Below are 18,651 nucleotides of genomic sequence, written 5' to 3' on the forward strand. Positions count from 1 at the left end.
TACCACTAGGGTCCTAAACACACTAGATGTTTAATAGATGTTTATGTCAAGGGGCTACTATCTGAAAAATACTAATGTGCTTTTATTTTTTAATATTTACCCATTTATAACCTTCCCCATATTTAGCTATATGTACCCATTTCCCTCATTGTTTACATGTGCTCTGTGTGTGTGTAGGTGTGTGTGTGTGTTTCTGTGTGTGTGTTAAGGGAGGGGATTAGAATTATGACAGAAAACAAAAGTGAGTGTCAATATTAAACATTTAGCAACACGAGCGGGACTTTTTCCTAGTCTGTAGCAGGCCATAATCCTGAAAAACAAGCATTGTCAAGAGAGAAAGAGCTTTAACACTTTTATTAATATTACTGTAGTTCATAAATCATAATTATATATATTATGGGGTACAATATATTTTGGTATATGTATACAGTGTGGGATGATTAAATCAAGCTAATTAAACATATTATCACCTTACACATAATTCATCATAGTGAGATATTTGAAATTTTAAAAACATTTTAAAAACTCTCCTTTGAAATATGGAGATCCGTGCTTGCAAATTAGGTAGTTCATGTGATATCTTCCATAGACAAGAGGGGAGATGCTCCTTCCATCATTTAAGTTGGGACTTAGTGTCTCTAGCAACATGGACAGGATGTAAAGAAAGTTCATTACGAAGAGAAATAGCAACTGAAAAATCTGTCCCTTCTACCTGAGGTGATGTGATTGGGAGAAAGTAGACATAGAATGATGACAGTTTAGGACATATGTGTTTCATGGCCTTTTTTTTTTTCTTTACCTAGACTAAGATCTCAAGGTAGGAGTCTTGTTAGAGAACTTAAAATAAAATCCAGAGTCACAGGGTTTTTTTTTCTGTATTGCATTTGGAACTCCAAAAGGAAACTGTCTTTCAGTGTTCGTTCCCTCCATATCAAAAAGGGACAACAGCCACACTTGAGTCAGATTGATAAGTGGCATTGTTGTGCAGAGAAAGGATCTGAATTTAGTGACCCAGAGTTTCCTTCAGCTTCTGTGTGGTATAGAAGTTTTGTGGAAGTTCTTGCATGCCCTGTGGAAATACAGGAAGGTAGCAGACAGTGTTAGAGAATCATCATGATGCATGCTGAGAGTTGCAGAGTAGGGAATATTGAACACGGTCATAGTGATTATAGAAGAAAATCAAGAAGCAGCAACATTGTCTTTCAGATCTGAGTATAGTAAATGTGTGAGCCCTTATACTCTTGAAATAATATATAAATAACTCCCTTTCCTACATATATTTGTTTAAACTAGCCCTGATAGGTTATCTCTGCTAAAGCATGGCAACAAGGGCCCACTCTTGCTCCTCCTTTTCCCAACCAAGTTTGACTGAGACAAGCACAGTTATGTTTCAGTGCCCTGGGCCTCTGCAGGTCTCTATTCTGATGGCTCACATCTGCTCAGATTTTGGCAGCTCATCTAGGGCATTGTCTTAGTTCATTTTCTGAGGCTTAAAACAGAACCTGGGTAATTTATAAATAAAAATAATTAATTTCTTACAGTTAGGCAGGCTGAGCAATCTGAGGTTGAGGGGCCATATCTGGGATGGCCTTCTTGTTGGTAAGAGCTGTCAGGTAAGTCCCAAGGTAACACATAGCATCACATGACCAGGGGGAATATGCACCCTGAGCATGCTAGCTTAGGTCACTCTTCCTTCCTCTTCATATAAAGTCACCAGTCCCCCACTCTTATGATAATCCATTAATCAACGAATGGATTAATCCATTCAGGAGGGCACAGGCCTCATGGCCCAATCACCTCTTAAGGGCCCTACCTCTCAATACTGCTACATTAGGAATTAAGTTTCAGCATGAGTTTTCGAGGGAAAAAAATATTCATACCATAGCAGCCATAGTGGCCTGAACACCATTTTTAAATGCAGCTATGAAGTGGTAGCCCTGGGAAACATATATGTCTCTTCTACAAGTCAATATAATCAAGTCCAGCTATGCCATTGAGAAGAGAGTATTCAACTTTTACTTTCCTCTTGTCCATGAATGATTCTAGACACAGTCTGCCTCTTGGTAGCACCTAGTTGTTACTGGAGGATTGGCAAGCTAGGCTGCAAAAAGTCCTTTGATCTTTTCCACTGGTTGACACCCCCATTTAACTTAACAGGCCAAGCTGTGCATTGGCGATAAAGGTTTAGGTAACTCTACTTCTACACTGATTTCAATAACGTGTGAATTCAAAAGACCTAACAGGGCTGTATGTGTGTTTCACAGCTTCTCCGTGTCTCTATCTTCACCTCTAGAACTGCAGAAATCTATAGCTCTATAGCTCTCTATTTAGAATTAGAGACAACAGCAGGTGTAAGAAGAAATAAATAAATGGAATTTTATTTTTGTGTTTATATATTTTAGTGAATAGGAAATGTAAAATCAAAAAATCCATTCAGGTTGTACTTGATATATTCTAAAGCCACACCATAAGGAGAGGAAATAAAGTTTATTTAAATTCAATTTGACAAAGTACAAATACCTTTGTACAACTTACGTTGTTCTTTCTTAAAACTTAAAAGCTAGTAGTATATTTTATAAGCATTTCTCCAGATTTTGATTTCACAATCCACAATAAAAAGTCTGTTTAAAATAACTTATTGTAGAAATTCTAAAATTGTGCATTTACTTGAAAAGTTACTTTCATAAAGGGTTTTTCAATATTTCATCTTAGTTGTATAATTAAATGGAATAAATGGAAGCATTACACATAAAATACTATTCAACTAGCCGTTTTTGTTATTTTAAAACTTAAAAAGTTTTTTTTTTTTTTTTGTATAGCACACATATCCTAACATTTTCTACTGGATAATATAACAGTAACAGAAAAGCATGTACTCGTACAAAAAAGATAACTATTGAATTTGAACAGGCTTATTGAATATTTTGGTTTTCCCATGTGTTAACACTGAATAACGTCCTCAATTTTAATGTACTTTAAAAATTGTTTTGTTTTTGAAAACTTGTTTAATTTAACGATACGTGTTTATAGAGTTAACATAAATGCTTGAGGAGAACATTACATTCTATACAAGTGAAGCCCTGACACTCCATAGCTGAGGTCACAGTTTGTATCAATATGATAAATATTCATTATTTCGTTGTATAGGCTGTGTATATGAAATTACCATAATATTCTACTGTTAACAAATCTAACAAGACAATATGTTAAGAAATACCAAATTTATATGTGTGCTCTGGCAGATGAGCAAACCTGTAAAAATTTTGACATACTGTGATCAACATAACAAATTTTGTCAAAGAGCCATTTGTTCTTCTTTTTTTTTGTTTTTGTTTTTTTTTGTTTTTTTTTTTTTTGTTTTTGAGACGGAGTCTCGCTGTGTCGCCCAGACTGGAGTGCAGTGGTGCGATCGGCTCACTGCAAGCTCCGCCTCCCGGGTTCACGCCATTCTCCTGCCTCAGCCTCCGAGTAGCTGGGACTACAGGCGCCCGCCACCTAGCCCGGCCAGTTTTTTGTATTTTTAGTAGAGACGAGGTTTCACCGTGTTAACCAGGATGGTCTCGATCTCCTGACCTCGTGATCCACCCGCCTCGGCCTCCCAAAGTGCTGGGATTACAGGCTTGAGCCACCGCGCCCGGCCTCTTTTTTTTTTTTTTAGCTTCAACACAGTAAAAGCTTTCCTCTTGGTAAATGTGAGGAATTGTTTAGCTCTTTGGGATATTATTTGAATAGGAGAATAATGGCTTACTAAAAATCAGACTGTCTATTTTAAGCTTCAGATGTTACCTTTTATATTTCCATGTTCCAGATAATAAGAGTATGTTAAAAAAAAAAAAAAAAACTGAAAATGTTTTTAACTTCTAAGGCTCTTACCTTGAAATGTATTCATGCTTTTATAACCTGCACACTGTGGATATCATCATTATCAGTTTTCATTAAATATTTTAGCATTTTGTAGTAATGGGGCTATATCTAGACTATGGGGTTTCCTTTTATATTATCAGCTGCGATAACACATATGCTTAATAAATTCATATGTAATTCATGTTTAAAAACGTTTTGGCTTCACAAATGAAAGCAATTATAACTACAAATTAAAACGATACAACAATTTTCCAGTCTGATTATTAATTGCAGGAAAAAGAACATGTATTTCTTTCTCCCTTTGTCCTACTCAGTTTCTTGAAATTATCCAGTTTCATTCCATTTGATAAAAATAGACAGCTTTAGGGTAGCTTCACCACTACAACACATGCACCAGCTCTTCCAATGTTAACAGGAACTTCCTAAAACACAAAACAAGAAACAAAACACTGTTGGAACTCTGATTTTAGCATAATATAAAATATTATATTCAATATGGTTGAAGAAGTCCTTACTTATTTTGGTCTAACATCACCTCGTCTAAAGATGAGATAAACTGCAGCCCAGATAACAGTGTAGTGTGGTGGAAAAAACACAGCCTTCAGAATGGTAAAAACCTGAGATTGAGGATCAGGTGATCTTAAGTAAATTTCATCTCTCTGATAATATTCTCACTTGAAAAATTACAGCTAATTATACTAACACGTCAGGGTTTTTGTGTTGTGATGGTTGAAATAATGAATAGCAATTTGCACTTAGTAGTTATAATTCCACCATCTGTTAGTTCTCTTTCACTCTTTTCAAGATCACACAATGAAACAGTGACACAGCCGGAAATATAATCTAGGACTCTTAGCTACTTGCCTACAATCTTCAGAAAAGTAAATCCCACAAGCTGGTCAAACATCTTGATTACTGTATTTGACCTGACACCTTGCATGCTATTTTTTTTCCTTCCATTTCTGGGTGGTCCTAAGCATTGATAAAATAGGAGCTACCTACATTGTAGCATTTAAGGGTTTTTGAGTCTTAATGAATCAGATTATTGGAGGAGAGAGATTAAAATCTCATTATCAGCTGTCATTACATTAACACCAATTTACTTAGAGCAATAGCCAGCTGTACCCTGTAGAATACAGAGTAGCATGAAGTCAGCAGAAGGGAAGATGAAGTTAGATAACAAATACAAGGTTTACCTATTTGCGGAGATGGTAAAGAGTTAATCATACTTTATGTTTTTTGTTAACTCATCATTTAATTGACAAAGTATTATTAAATATTTTAGAATAAATCTAGTGCTATCACTGGCAAAGTAGTCAAAAGGGTCAAATTTGCCTTTAACATCTCAAAGATGCCATTTCAATGATATTTTTTGCATTCTCCTTGAAATTAGTTCTAATAGACGCCCAGCACTTTTGAGAGGTTTTAATTCTGGTCCCTTATTTTATTGTTTACTAAATTATTGACTGACTGAAGAATTTAGGAGTATTGCAGTCTACACAGTTTCTATATGGCAAAGATTGAAGGCTTTTCTCCTGGGTGCCAGCCAATAATAAAGGCAGGTATTTGTGGAAGAGGATGTTACCCTTTGATTCTCATGTCACAACATATACATAAAAAGTTGGCCATGGTAAAGTGCTTTATTTTATTTATTTATTACTGAAGTATATGATTGGGTTCGCTTATTTTATTTAAAGAGAATGTTTTCATGAAGTCAAGAGAATGGTCTGTCCTCTTTTATGTAAGTACTGATGGCTCCTGCTATCAACTATCATGTCATATCATATCAACTAGATCAACTAGTAATTCTCTAAGGTATAGATAGAACACACACTATAAATTTCACTAAAAGATCTTGTAAGGGCCTAGAGAAGAGAATACAATTAATTCCAAAAATATATTTTAATATATTCTTTTTAAAACCTGAAATATAATAATTTGAATATTTTAATTTGAATACCTCTTTCCATTCATTTCTCTGTGCATCATATGACTCAACTGTGTTCAAATAAGTATGTCCATCATATCCTCCAACCACATAGAGTTTGTCTCCAAGCGGGCACACAGCAACAGCATCTCGAGGAACACTCAGAGGTGCCACAGTTGACCATGAGTCACTTTTTGGATCATACCTTAAAGGATTTAGAAAGACAATTGGGAGGAAAAGTCCAATAGAGTTACAATTGAAAATAATAGACATTCTCAAAATGCATACCTACCTGAAACACAGGATTAAAAACACTTGATACAAATATTAAGTGTAGATTGGATAATATTAAGGATACGTACATGACAAAATTACCTTCAGCCACTAGGTGTCTCTCAAAGCATATTGAACAAGTTTCCCTTTCCAAACTACCATGCACTTCATTAATAAGTACTCACATAAACTTTGAGGAAATTTCACAAATTGTGATCCTGGCATGATATAAAAAATGTCTCCTCTCATTTGGTAGTCTGATTGAAGAGCTTTGGTTTCCTTTTATTATTTATTTGTCAAAGTTATACATAAGATGCCTATTTTATATGAGAACTCATTTTAAAGTAAACCTGAATATAATTGCCTTTCTATTTTTGCTGTATGAAATGTACTATTTTGGTTTTAATACTATTTGCGGATAGAATGGTTATAGACTTATCCTGTGTTTTTCCCTGCTGAGAGTTCTTATTTATCTTCAGTGGAGTTAAGGTTTATTGTTTTCTATTTTAATCTGAAGTTAACTCCTTATCCCCAAACCTCTTTAGTAAGCAAAATGAAAAATAATACAGTAAGTAATATTAATTAACATATTTTCTAGAAATTCTTAACCTTTGAAGCTTATTTTTAAAAATACATAACACTAAAGTCTAAAAGTTGAACAATGAAGCAAACTCATATAATTATACACAAAAATGCTCCCTGACTTTATATTGGCCTATTTGTAAAAGTCTAATGAAATATATTTATTTTACAAAGGAGATTTTCATTTATCACCTTCCACTGATACATTTGTATTACTCCCTCTAACCACTGTTTGTATCTCTTTAATGATATTCTAAATCATGATTTCAGCTTCCATCTGAAATCGGTATCACGTCTAGAATTTTAAAAATACTATCTGAAATCAGCAATAACTCAGACAACTTAAATTCTATATCATCGAGTGTCATGTAGCATATCACTTTAAATTCAGATGTTATGGTAAAAGCCAGAATCAGAAAATTCATAGCTGCATGCTCTGGCTGAGCCAAATCTTCAAAACAATAGCTATTGTTAATTGATGCTTCACTCAGCTGACAGTCAGGGTACACACACAGATGAATCATGAACCAAAACTCATAGGAGGATTTGCTCATAAATTTGCATCCAAAGACCCAAGACTTTTCTGCATGGGCATGGTAACTAATGCTCAAAATCTGGTTAACATTATTATCTGGATACTGCTTGATTAAGAAGAGGAGTTTGGGGAATGTTGAAGTTTCCGAAGAAAAATTAATTGGTAATATGGTTATCATCTGTAAAGATACACAGGAGCAGTTATTAAAGACAAAAGTAGTCACCGCATATTCAGATTAAAATAGCATTACTTCTTTTCCTTGTTTCTCTTTTGCTTTTCTGTCTCCCCTTACTTTGAATGTAGGTATATATATTCTAATGGAAATGAAATTGAGCCTGAAGTCAAGAGAATGAGTCATGGTCTTATTTTCCCACTTAGAGTAACTAGGAATCATTTACTTGATTTATATGCCTCAATTTTCTCATTAACATTATAGCAATAGTGATCCCTAACCCAACCAATGTGATGGTTTTAGAAAACTTTAATTTAAATTATTATCATAACTAATTGGGTATGCCAAAAGTGTTTTAGAAAAAAAAAAAAATAGCATCAGAAAAATTTTTCAAGACATGGAAATGAGGATTATCTGATTCCATAGAGGGTGTATGGACCTTTAAGTGTTTAAGCGCGTTTTTTTTTTTTTTTTTTTTTTTTTTGAGACGGAGTCTTGCTCTGTCGCCCGGGCTGGAGTGCAGTGGCCGGATCTCAGCTCACTGCAAGCTCCGCCTCCCGGGTTTACGCCATTCTCCTGCCTCAGCCTCCGGAGTAGCTGGGACTACAGGCGCCCGCCACCTCGCCCGGCTAGTTTTTTTGTATTTTTAGTAGAGACGGGGTTTCACCGTGTTAGCCAGGATGGTCTCGATCTCCTGACCTCGTGATCCGCCCGTCTCGGCCTCCCAAAGTGCTGGGATTACAGGCTTGAGCCACCGCGCCCGGCCTTTTTTTTTTTTTTTTTTTTTTTTTTTGAGATGGAGTCTCGCTCTGTTCCCCAGGCTGGAGTGCAGTGTTGCGGGAACTCTGCTCACTGCAAGCTCCGCCTCCCGGGTTCACGCCATTCTCCTGCCTCAGCCTTCGGAGTAGCTGGGACTACAGGCGCCCGCCACCACGCCTGGTTATTTTTTTTAAATTATTTTTAGTGGGGAGGGGGTTTCACTGTGTTAGCCAGGACGGTCTTGATCTCCTGACCTTGTGATCCGCTCACCTCGGCCGCCCAAAGTGCTGGTATTACAGGCGTGAGCCAGCGCACCCAGCCCCTTTAAGTTACTTTCTACTGACAAGCCTATTTTATAACTCTGTGTGTGTGGAAGTTGCAAAAAACTGAGTTTCCTTGTGATTTTTTTCTATAACAATACAAATTCATTTTGCATGATAGCAATAGAATTGATTTCCACAATGTAGAAATAATGACTCCCAAAGATTATCTTTTATTGTTATATTATATGATTTCAACTTGTTTTGCATCTATTGAGAAATTATTTCAGTATTCAAAGTTGTCTAAGTACCTTTTATTCTAAGTACCTTTTCAACTTGTTTTAACATCTTATAATTGTTTTCTTTATGAATCACATGAAATGTTTAACACATGTTCATTTTATATTTTTAATTTTTAATTGATATATATTTGTACACATTTATGGGGTACGTGTGATATTTTGTTACATACATAAAATGTGTCATTTTATATTTGCATGAAAGCCATGATTTTAAGTTTTTGAAAATTATATTTTAGCACTAGTCATTTTCTCAATGCCTTTTCAAGGAAAATGACAATAATAGCGTAATAATAGGGTGATAATGTTAGTAATAAAAATAATACTGGATTATAGCAATAATACTAAAATAAAACTACCATACTTGCAACTGACTCCTATTGAATAATTAACATATGGCAAGCAATGTGGTAAGTGCATTATCACATTTTATCTTGTACCCTATGTGGTTGATACTATTATTATTCCCATTTTGCATATGAGGAAACTGATGTTTAGAGATGTAAAGTAACTGGGACAAGGTCACATAATTAATAAATAGTAGATTTAAAGTTTGAACTGAGATCTGTCTGACATCTAATCTGATGCATTTAACTACTATACTAAGCATTTGTTTCGTATGTGTAAAGTTCTCATTTTTCTCTTTTTAAAAAAGAGTATGAGAATTTTAAAAATCAGTAAATTTGGGAGTGTAATTATGTCAGAAAATGAGGTTGAACATTTACTTATAGGATATGCATGTAAGTCTGCAATTGTGTAGTCTGTGCCACAGATTATATCAGATAATATAAATTAAATTTATATTTTTAGTGGTTTATTTAAATTGATACAGACATTTTAAACCATAATAAGGCTAGTTCTACTGTGAACACTCTATGGTGCTAAAATATGCAGCCCAATTTGTTTTTTTTTCAAGTTTTAACACAGACTTCCACAATTTCAAGAGTTCACAGAGTAAAGCTAAGAAAGTGCTGGCGTTACAATAATGGGAAGAAAAATGATTAATTAAAATAGTCGTATATTCCACATTTTTTTGTTATGAGAGGTATACTTTTTTGTCATAAAATCAACTTACATAGTTGCATACATTTAGATACAGGAAGCCAAGTTAATGCAACACAAGTTTTACCACTAAGCCTCAACAAAAAGCTTCCAAACTGCAATAGAAACAAGAAAGCACAGACTATAATAAATGAAAACAGTCTTGCTAGGATTTATTACAAGAAAATTGCCATTATAAGACAGAGAATTATTTGTATCTCTGATTACATATTTACATGATTTACTTCTTGACAGATACAATTTTTGTGAAGTCAGATGCGGTTTTCATAGCAACAAACCTTCACAGCTTCTTATTTACTAGGTATCTTTGTACAGTTCTGTGTTATTTTGGATAAAATCCTTTAGGCAACTTTTAATATTTCTGTAAAAAACAACATGGGTTTTCCATATCGATCTTTCTCCTTGACCTCTCCCTCCCATGAGTTTAGCACTCCAATGCAGTTTTTTGTTTGTTTGTTTGTTTGTTTATTTTTTAAAGACAGAGTCTCATTCTGTTGCCCAGGCTGAAGTGCAGTTGCGCAATGATCTCAGCTCACCATAACCTCTGCCTCCCAGGCTCAAATGATTCTCATGCCTCAGCCTCCCCAGTATCTGGGATTACAGGCATGCGCGTCCATGCCCAACTAATTTTTGTATTTTTTTAAGAGATAGGGTTTCTTCATGTTGGCTAGGCTGGTCTCAATCTCCTGGCCTCAAGTGATCCACCCACCTCAGCCTCCCAGAGTGTTGGGATTACAGGTGTGAGGCACCGTGCCCGGCTCCAATGTAGTTTGAAGTGTCAATGAAATCTTAAGATACCATAATTATTTTTATACAAATTCATTAGCACTTTTGATCAAGACTTTTTTCCCAAATATAATAATTCCAGATACTATATGTTTATGTTATATATGATTTAGTCTTGCCAACTATCAAGAGTTTTATAAAGAAGTTATAGTTATATGGCTTTTAGGTGTAGAACCGTAAATACTTTTACAGGCATAAGAATAGAATTCAATACCTAAGTATCATCACTTAAAATAAAAACTGCACTTACCTTTGTTGAATACAATTATGGATTTTTAAAATATATGTGTACATTCTCCGGTAGTCAGGCTTGTACACTAACTTTTATGAGTTGTGTGCTGTCTATGACTTTTTGTGGTCTACAGAAGACATCAATGTGGAATCTGTCCTTTTTAAAAAAAATGTCCTGCAGTGTTGTTTAAACACCGTTTAAGTCTACTGTATTCTTTGGGTTTTTCTAAAAGGAAACATGATTTGGGCCGTGAATTTGGGCCATGTATTTGGGGAATCAAATGCACGCATGCGCACGCACACACACACACTCACACATCCAGAAAGCACGCATCCCTAGAAATGCCCAAGAATACATCAAGCCTTTATGCTGACGTGATCCCAGGCACAGAACATGACCTGCTAATGCGTGATGGTCTAATGGATGAAGCCAGTCTTCAAAGACAGGGAAGGTGCCTGTTTTTTCAAAAACCCAGTTTTCAGCAAAAGATCAAAAGGCATATAAAGAAACAGAAAAAAAATAAAAACAAAGTCAATTTTAAAATAACAAATTAAATCTCCAGATACTCTTCCTGTAGAAATATAAAGATATGACTTACAAGACAATAACATAGCTGTCTTATGCTAAAGCCAAGATAAAAACAGAAATAATGTAAATAAGTAAAAAAAAAAAAAAATTTAATAAAGAAACGTAAAAATTCTTGAACTGAAAATAAAATGACAATTTAAAAATTCAGTAGAGGGATTCAATGGGAGACTCAAGAAACAGAAGAAGAATGAGTGAACTTAAAGATAGGTCATTTAAAATTATTGTGTCTGAGAAGCAAAAAGAATAAAAAAAATGAATAGAACCTGAGGGACTTATGGGCTAACATCCAGTGGACAAACATATGCATTTCAAAAATCTCAGAAGAAAAAGAGAGAAAAGAGCAGAAAGAATATTTGAAAAAATAATAGCTGAAAAACCATATCAAGACACATTATAAACTCTTAAAAGTCAGAGATAAAGAGACAATATTGTAAGCAACAAGAGTAAAGCAACTTGACACATAAAAGGAATCCTCAATGAGATAACTAATAAATTTCTCAAAAAAACCTTAGAAGACAGAGGCATTTTTTTTTTTTTTTTTAAAGAGGGCAAATTAGGGGCTTTGCTGGCATGCCTCACTCACGAGGAAATAGCAAAATAGTGTGTAGAGATTCACACTGTAAACTTTTATCCTTATTTAAACACAGGTGATTAAAATAAAAGCAAAAGAAACTCCAGATACTCTGATGAATTTGGTGGCAGCAGCCTGGGCTGTGGGTTGAGTGGAAAATTGAGAGTGAGTCCCCAGTGCATGAGATGGGGAGAAAGGGTTTCCACAATACACATTCCCACTGGGGAGGTAGGTAATGTAGGCCAAGCGGGAACTCCTTGACCCTACCAATCGCTGGATCTGATGTTGGGAGCAGTGGGGAGACCTTGAGAAGGGGTAACAGCAGGAAGTCTGTTGCATGCATTCCAGACGCTAGCTCCAATAGAAGGTGGCCAATAAATATCCTAACTTATAGGAGTCTCTTGAAATCTGTAAGCCAAATGGGCAGCAGTCACTAGCTGGGCAAGTCTCCAGACTGAGATTTGTGATCTAGTCTCAAAGAGGAGAGGAGTCCCCATCGCCAGAACTGAGAAGAGAGAGTGGTATGGGATTAAAGTGTGCATGCAGGAGGTGGGTGACCTCCCCTTTGCAAGACCAGACTAGGAAGGGTATCATGTGGGAGCCCCAGTTTTTGTCCCAGCCAGGAAAGTCTTCAGCCTGGGACAGTTTTGCAATCTGAGATGTTCTGCTTGTAACTTAGCTATTTGTTTCAGCTTGTTGCCAGTAGTAGGCTTCAGGAGGGAGCTCTGCAGGGTAGTGACCCAGGAAGCAAGGCAGGTATCACTGCCAACTGCTAAATTTTGGAGCCCAAGCCACTCCTCATTTCCCATGCTGGCTCTTTGGAATGACAGAGGTTTCTCCACTCCTTTTAATATTGCCCCAGTGTCCTGAGAACTGCTTTTTATCACCCATCAGGGCTAGCACTTGCACCTGCTATTGGGGAGCCTGAGTAAGGGCATGCCTGATGCAGCCCCATCAAAATTTTACCCCATTACCCACCTCATAGGCAAAGCGTGGGATCAGAACCCCTGGGAGTTCCACAGCCCAGCACATTCCCTGGGACAGTAGACTACTTCTCCTTGCTGGTAAAGATCAAGCATAGACCTTACTACCACCATCCCAGCTGCCTGTCACCTGCAAGTGCCTTCAGCTGGCCACAGGTCAACCTGCACAGCCCATTACAACTGCTGACATAACTGCACAGTTCTCCGGAAGAAAATGTGCTTTGTGCAACCTCTGCTACCATCATCACCCACACCACCCTAGCTGCTTAGGAGGCCCTGAGCCTGCTCACCTGCCTTGTACATTAATACTACAACTGGCATTTGAGCAAGTCACCACACTAAGGCTGTTTATAACCAAGGAAATTATAGAGCGCCTACATCACTCCTCCACTATCTCTGTCAGGGTTAGTGCTTGTGTCCACCACTGGGATACCTGAGGGTGACCCCACCTGGTCCAGCTCTGCTCAACTTCACCCTCCTCATGGTGCTGAGGATAAAGCCCAGGCCACTGGGTATTCCACAGACCAGCCCACTGCCTGAGGCACCAGAGGCCTTCTCCTGATAAGGAAATACAAAGCAAAAACCTATCTGCTACCACCACCACCACCACTGGCTCTTACCTCCTTCAAGTGCCACGTACTGGCCTGTAGGTTAAACTGCACAATCCAATACAAAATCCATTGACACTAATGCAGATAAGCTTATGGAGACCTCTGCTACCCCAGCTCCAAAGGAGGCAGTGAGCCTACTCACACCCCTAGAACATTGCTATGACAACTGGCACTTGAGAAAATCACACTAAGGCTACCTATAATGAAAAAAATTCCTCGAGTCTTTGCCACTGAAAACACTCAGACTCAAAGCCTAATGATCTTATTCAAAATAGGTTATATTCACATCTTAAGGGGAAAAAAGTCCTGTCCAAATAAAAGTAAATTTAAAAATAAGAAGATGTGATATTTTTCTTTTCAAATGATAAGGAACCAATGGAACAGTTCTGGAAGTATAAAAGAACAGGGTGTTATGATCACCACCACAAAGCATTGCACTAACTCTTTAGCAGTAGTTCCTAACCAAAAGGAAATACATGAAATTTCAGAAAAAGAATTCTAAATATTGATTTTAAAGAAGCTCAACAGGAATCAAGAGAAAACTGAAAACCAATACAAAGAAATCAGAAAATCAATCCAGAATATGAATGATAAATTTGCCAAAGAGATAGATTTTTTAAAAAAAGAAACTTCTGAAAAGGAAAATTCATTGAAGGCATTACAAAATACAGATGAAATCTTCAATGATAGACTAGACTAAGCAGAAGAAAGAATCTCAGAGCTTGAAGACAGTACTTTTTAATTTATCCAGTCAGATAAAAACAAAACAAAAAAATAGAATTAAAAAGTGAGCTAAGCTTTTGGTAAGTATGGGACTATGTAAAATGTCCCAACTTACAAATTATAAGTATTCCTGGGGACAAAGAAAAAAACCCAAAATCTGGGAAACTATTTGAGAAAATAATTAAGGAAAACTTCCCTAGTCTGGCAAGAGATCTAGGTATCTCAATGCAAGAAACTCAAAAAACTCCAGAGAAACATTGTAAGAAGAATCTCACCAAGACATATAGTCATCAGACAGTCTAAATTCAATATGAAGGAAAAAAAATCCTAAAATCAGCAAAAGAAAAGCATATAGTAACCTATAAAGGAAACCCCATCAGACTAACAGTGGACTTCTCAGCAGAAACCTTACAAGCCAGAAGAGATTGGGATTTTATTTTCAAGGCACTTAAGGAAAAATCTGTAAACCCTGGCTTGTGTATACTGCCAGAATAAGCTTCATAAATGAAGAAGAAATAAAGTCTTTTGCAGACAAGCAAACACTGAGAAAATCTGTCACCACTAGACCAAACTTACAAGAAATGCTCAAGGAAGTTATAAACATGGATACAAAATTTGGTCAATACTTGCCATAATAAAAACATCTGAAAGTATAAAACTCAAAAGTCTTATAAAACGATTACAAAAATAAGGCTACGAAGTAGCTGTATAACAATTAATATTATGACAGGAATAAGACTTCATGTGTCAATATTAACCATAACTCTAATGGATTAAATATGCCAATTAAAATAAATAGGTCGACAAAGTGGATATATATATATATAAAAGGATCCAACCATACACTTCTTACAAGAAACACCTTATTGATAAAGACACTTAGGGACTTAAGTTAATGGGGTGGAAAAAATATTCAATTTAAATGGAAAACAAAAGCAAGCAGGAGTAGATATGTTTACATCTGATCAAGCAAACTTTTTTTTTTTTTTTTTTTTTTGAGATGGAGTCTCGCTCTGTCGCCCAGGCTGGAGCGCAGTGGCCGGATCTCAGCTCACTGCAAGCTCCGCCTCCCGGGTTTAGGCCATTCTCCTGCCTCAGCCTCCCGAGTAGCTGGGACTACAGGTGCCCACCACCTCGCCCGGCTAGTTTTTTGTATTTTTTTAGTAGAGACGGGGTTTCACCATGTTAGCCAGGATGGTCTCGATCTCCTGACCTCGTGATCTGCCCGTCTCGGCCTCCCAAAGTGCTGGGATTACAGGCTTGAGCCACCGTGCCCAGCCTTGATCAAGCAAACTTTAAATAAACAACAGTTTAAAAAGACAAGGAATGCCATTATATAACCATGAAGAAATCAATTCAACAAAAAGTTATAACAATCCTAAATGTATATGCACCAAACACTGGGGCACCCAGATTTATAAAACGAATATTACTTGACTTAAGAAAAGAGCTAGGCAGCAATGCAATAATAGTGGGGGACTTCAACATCCCACTGACAGCACTAGGCAAATTATTGAGGCAGAAAATCAACAAAGAAACACAGGAAAATAGCCTTGGCAAAAAATTCCTGACTAAGACCTCAGAAGCACAGGCAACAAAAGCAAAAATATACAAATGGGACTTAAGTAAAAAACTTCTGCATGGCCATGGAAAGAATCAATAGAGTGAACAAAGAATCTTCAGAATGGGACAAAATATTTGCAAAGTATATATCTGGCAAATGGGCTAATATCTGGAATTTACAAGGAACTCAAACATCTCAGTCATAACAAGAAAAACTCAAATAACCCCATTAAAAGTGGTCAAGTAATATGAAGAGATAATTTTTTAAAATGACATATAAATGGCCAAAAAGCATATGCAAAAATGTTCAACATTACTAATTATGAGAAAAATGTGAATTAAAACCACCATGAGACACCATTTTACACCAGTAAAAATGGCTATTAATAAAAAGTCAAATAATAACAGACGTTGGCAAAGATGCAGAGAAAAGGGAACACTTACACACTGTTAGTGGGAATGTAAGTAAGTACAATCTTTATGGCAATCAGTATGCAGCTTTCTCAAAGAGCTAAAAAGAGATCTACCATTTGGTGCAGCAATCCCACTACTGCGTATCTACCTGAAGGAAGATACATCATTATACCAAAAGATACCTACATTCATAGGTTTCGTGCAGCACTATTCACAATAGCAAATATATGAAATCAACCTAAATGTCCATCAATGGATGATTGGATTAAAATATTATACACACAAACACACACACACACACACATACACACATATATACATACACCATGGAATACTACTCAGCCATAAAAAAATCGTGTTTTAAACAATCATGTCTTAAACAAAATAACTCAGAAACAGGAAGTGAAATATCACATGTTCTCAGTTATAAGTGGGACCTAAATAATGCATACACATGATATAGGAAGTGGAGGAGTAGACACTGGAGACAGAACAGTGAGGCAGGTGGAGGGTAGTGAGAAATGAAAAATTACTTAATTGGCTGAATATACACTATTCAGATAATGACTACACAAAAAGCCCAGACTTCTCCACTTTGCAATAGGTCCATGTAGCAAAACTGTACTTATACTATCTAGTTTTTTTAAATTTTATTTTATTTTATTTTATTAATTTCCAAGGTACATGTGCAGAATGTGCAAGTTTGTTACATAGGTAAAGGTGTGCCACGGTGGTTTACTGCACCTATCAATCCATCACCTAGGTATTACACCCAGCATGCATCAGCTATTCTTCCTTATGGACTCCCTGACCCCCACACTCCCCTGACAAGCCCCAGTGTTTGTTGTTCCCCATCCTGTGTCCATGTGTTCTCATTGTTCAGCTCCCACTTATAAGTGAGAACATGAGGTGTTTAATTTTCTGCTCCTGCATTAGTTTGCTGAAGATAATGGCTTCCGGCTTTATACATGGCCATACGAAGGATATGATTTCATTCCTTTTTATAGCTGCATACTATCCCATGGTGTATATGTACCACATTTTCTTTATTCAATCTATCGTTGGTGGGCATTTGGGTTAATTATATGTCTTTGCTATTATGAGTAGTGCTGCAATGAACATATGCATATGAGTATCTTTATAATAAAATGACTTATATGTCTTTGGGTATATACCCAGTAATGAGATTGCTGGGTCAAATGATATTTCTGGTTCTAAATGTTTGAGGAATAGTCACACTGTCTTCCACAATGGCTGAACTAATTTACATTCCCACCAACAGTGTAAAAGCATTCCTATTTCTTCAGAACCTCACCAGCATCTATTGTTTCTTGACTTTCTAATAATTGCCATTATGATGGGCATGCGATGGTATCTCATTGTGGTTTTGATTTGCATTTAATGATAAGTGATGTTGAACTTTTTTTCATGTTTGTTGGTCTCATGTATGTATTCTTTTGAGAAGTGTTGACAAAGCCGACAAAAACAAGCAATGGAGAAAAGATTCCCTATTTGATAAATGGTGCTGGAAGAACTGGCTGGCCATATGCAGAAAGTTGAAACTGGACCCTTCCTTACACCTCATACAAAAATTAACTTAAAAAGGATGACATGGTTTGGCTATGTCCACACCCAAATCTCATCTTGAATTGTAGCTCCCATGATTCCCATGTGTTGTGGGAAAGACCCAGTAGGAGATAATTGAATCATGGGGGCAGTTTTTCCCATACTGTTCTCATGATAGTGAGTAAGTCTCTCAAGATCTGATGGTTTTATAAGGGGGGAAACTCATTTTGCTTGGCTCTCTGATTCTCTCTTGCCACCACCATGTAAGAAGTGCCTTTCAGCTCCTGACATGGCCTCACCAGCCACGTGGAACTACGAGTCCGTTAAACCTCTTTTTCTTCCCAGTCTTGGGTATGTCTTTATCAGCAGTGTGAAAATGGACTAATACAGTAAATTGGTACCAGTAGAGTGGGGCACTGCTGAAGATATCTGAAAATGTGGAAGTGACTTTGGAACTGGGTAACAGGCAGAGGTTGGAACAGTTTGGAGGACTCAGAAGAAGAGAGGAAAATGTGGAAAAGTTTGGAACTTCCTAGAGTCTTGAGACTTGTTGAATGGCTTTACCCAAAATGCTGATAGTAATGTGGACAATAAAGTCTAGGCTGAGGTGGTCTCAGATGGAAATGAGGAACTTGTAGGGAATTGGAGCAAAGGTGACTCTTGTTATGTTCTAGCAAAGAGACTGGCAGCATTTTGCCCCTGCCCTAGAAATTTGTGGAACTTTAAACTTGAGAGAGACTATTTAGGGTATCTGGTAGAAGAAATTTCTAAGCAACAAAGCATTCAAGAGGTGCTGTTAAAGACATTCAATTTTATAAGGGAAGCAGAGCATAAAAGTTCAGATAATTTTCAGCCTGACAATGTGATAGAAAAGAAAATCC

General features: G+C 36.6%; 1 protein-coding gene across 2 annotated transcripts in view; it reads right to left on the reverse strand.

Annotated features, from left to right (window-relative positions):
* Positions 1 to 340: 340 nt before the first annotated feature.
* The window catches only part of KLHL4 (kelch like family member 4), a 174,676-nt gene continuing 156,365 nt past the window's right edge, over positions 341 to 18,651 (reverse strand). The window contains exons 10-11 of one of the 2 annotated variants that reach the window (XM_010352910.2): positions 5,825 to 5,996; positions 341 to 1,069 (exon numbers count right to left, since the gene is read on the reverse strand). In XM_010352910.2, coding sequence (XP_010351212.1) covers positions 1,004 to 1,069; positions 5,825 to 5,996 — 238 coding nt within the window. In that variant the 3' untranslated portion in view covers positions 341 to 1,003. Of the gene's footprint in view, positions 1,070 to 4,226; positions 4,287 to 5,824; positions 5,997 to 18,651 lie in introns of those variants that run through there. The other variant, XM_010352911.2, reaches the window with a different exon arrangement.

This window comes from Rhinopithecus roxellana, chromosome 7 (genome assembly GCF_007565055.1).
Source record: "Rhinopithecus roxellana isolate Shanxi Qingling chromosome 7, ASM756505v1, whole genome shotgun sequence".
Lineage (NCBI taxonomy): Eukaryota > Metazoa > Chordata > Mammalia > Primates > Cercopithecidae > Rhinopithecus > Rhinopithecus roxellana.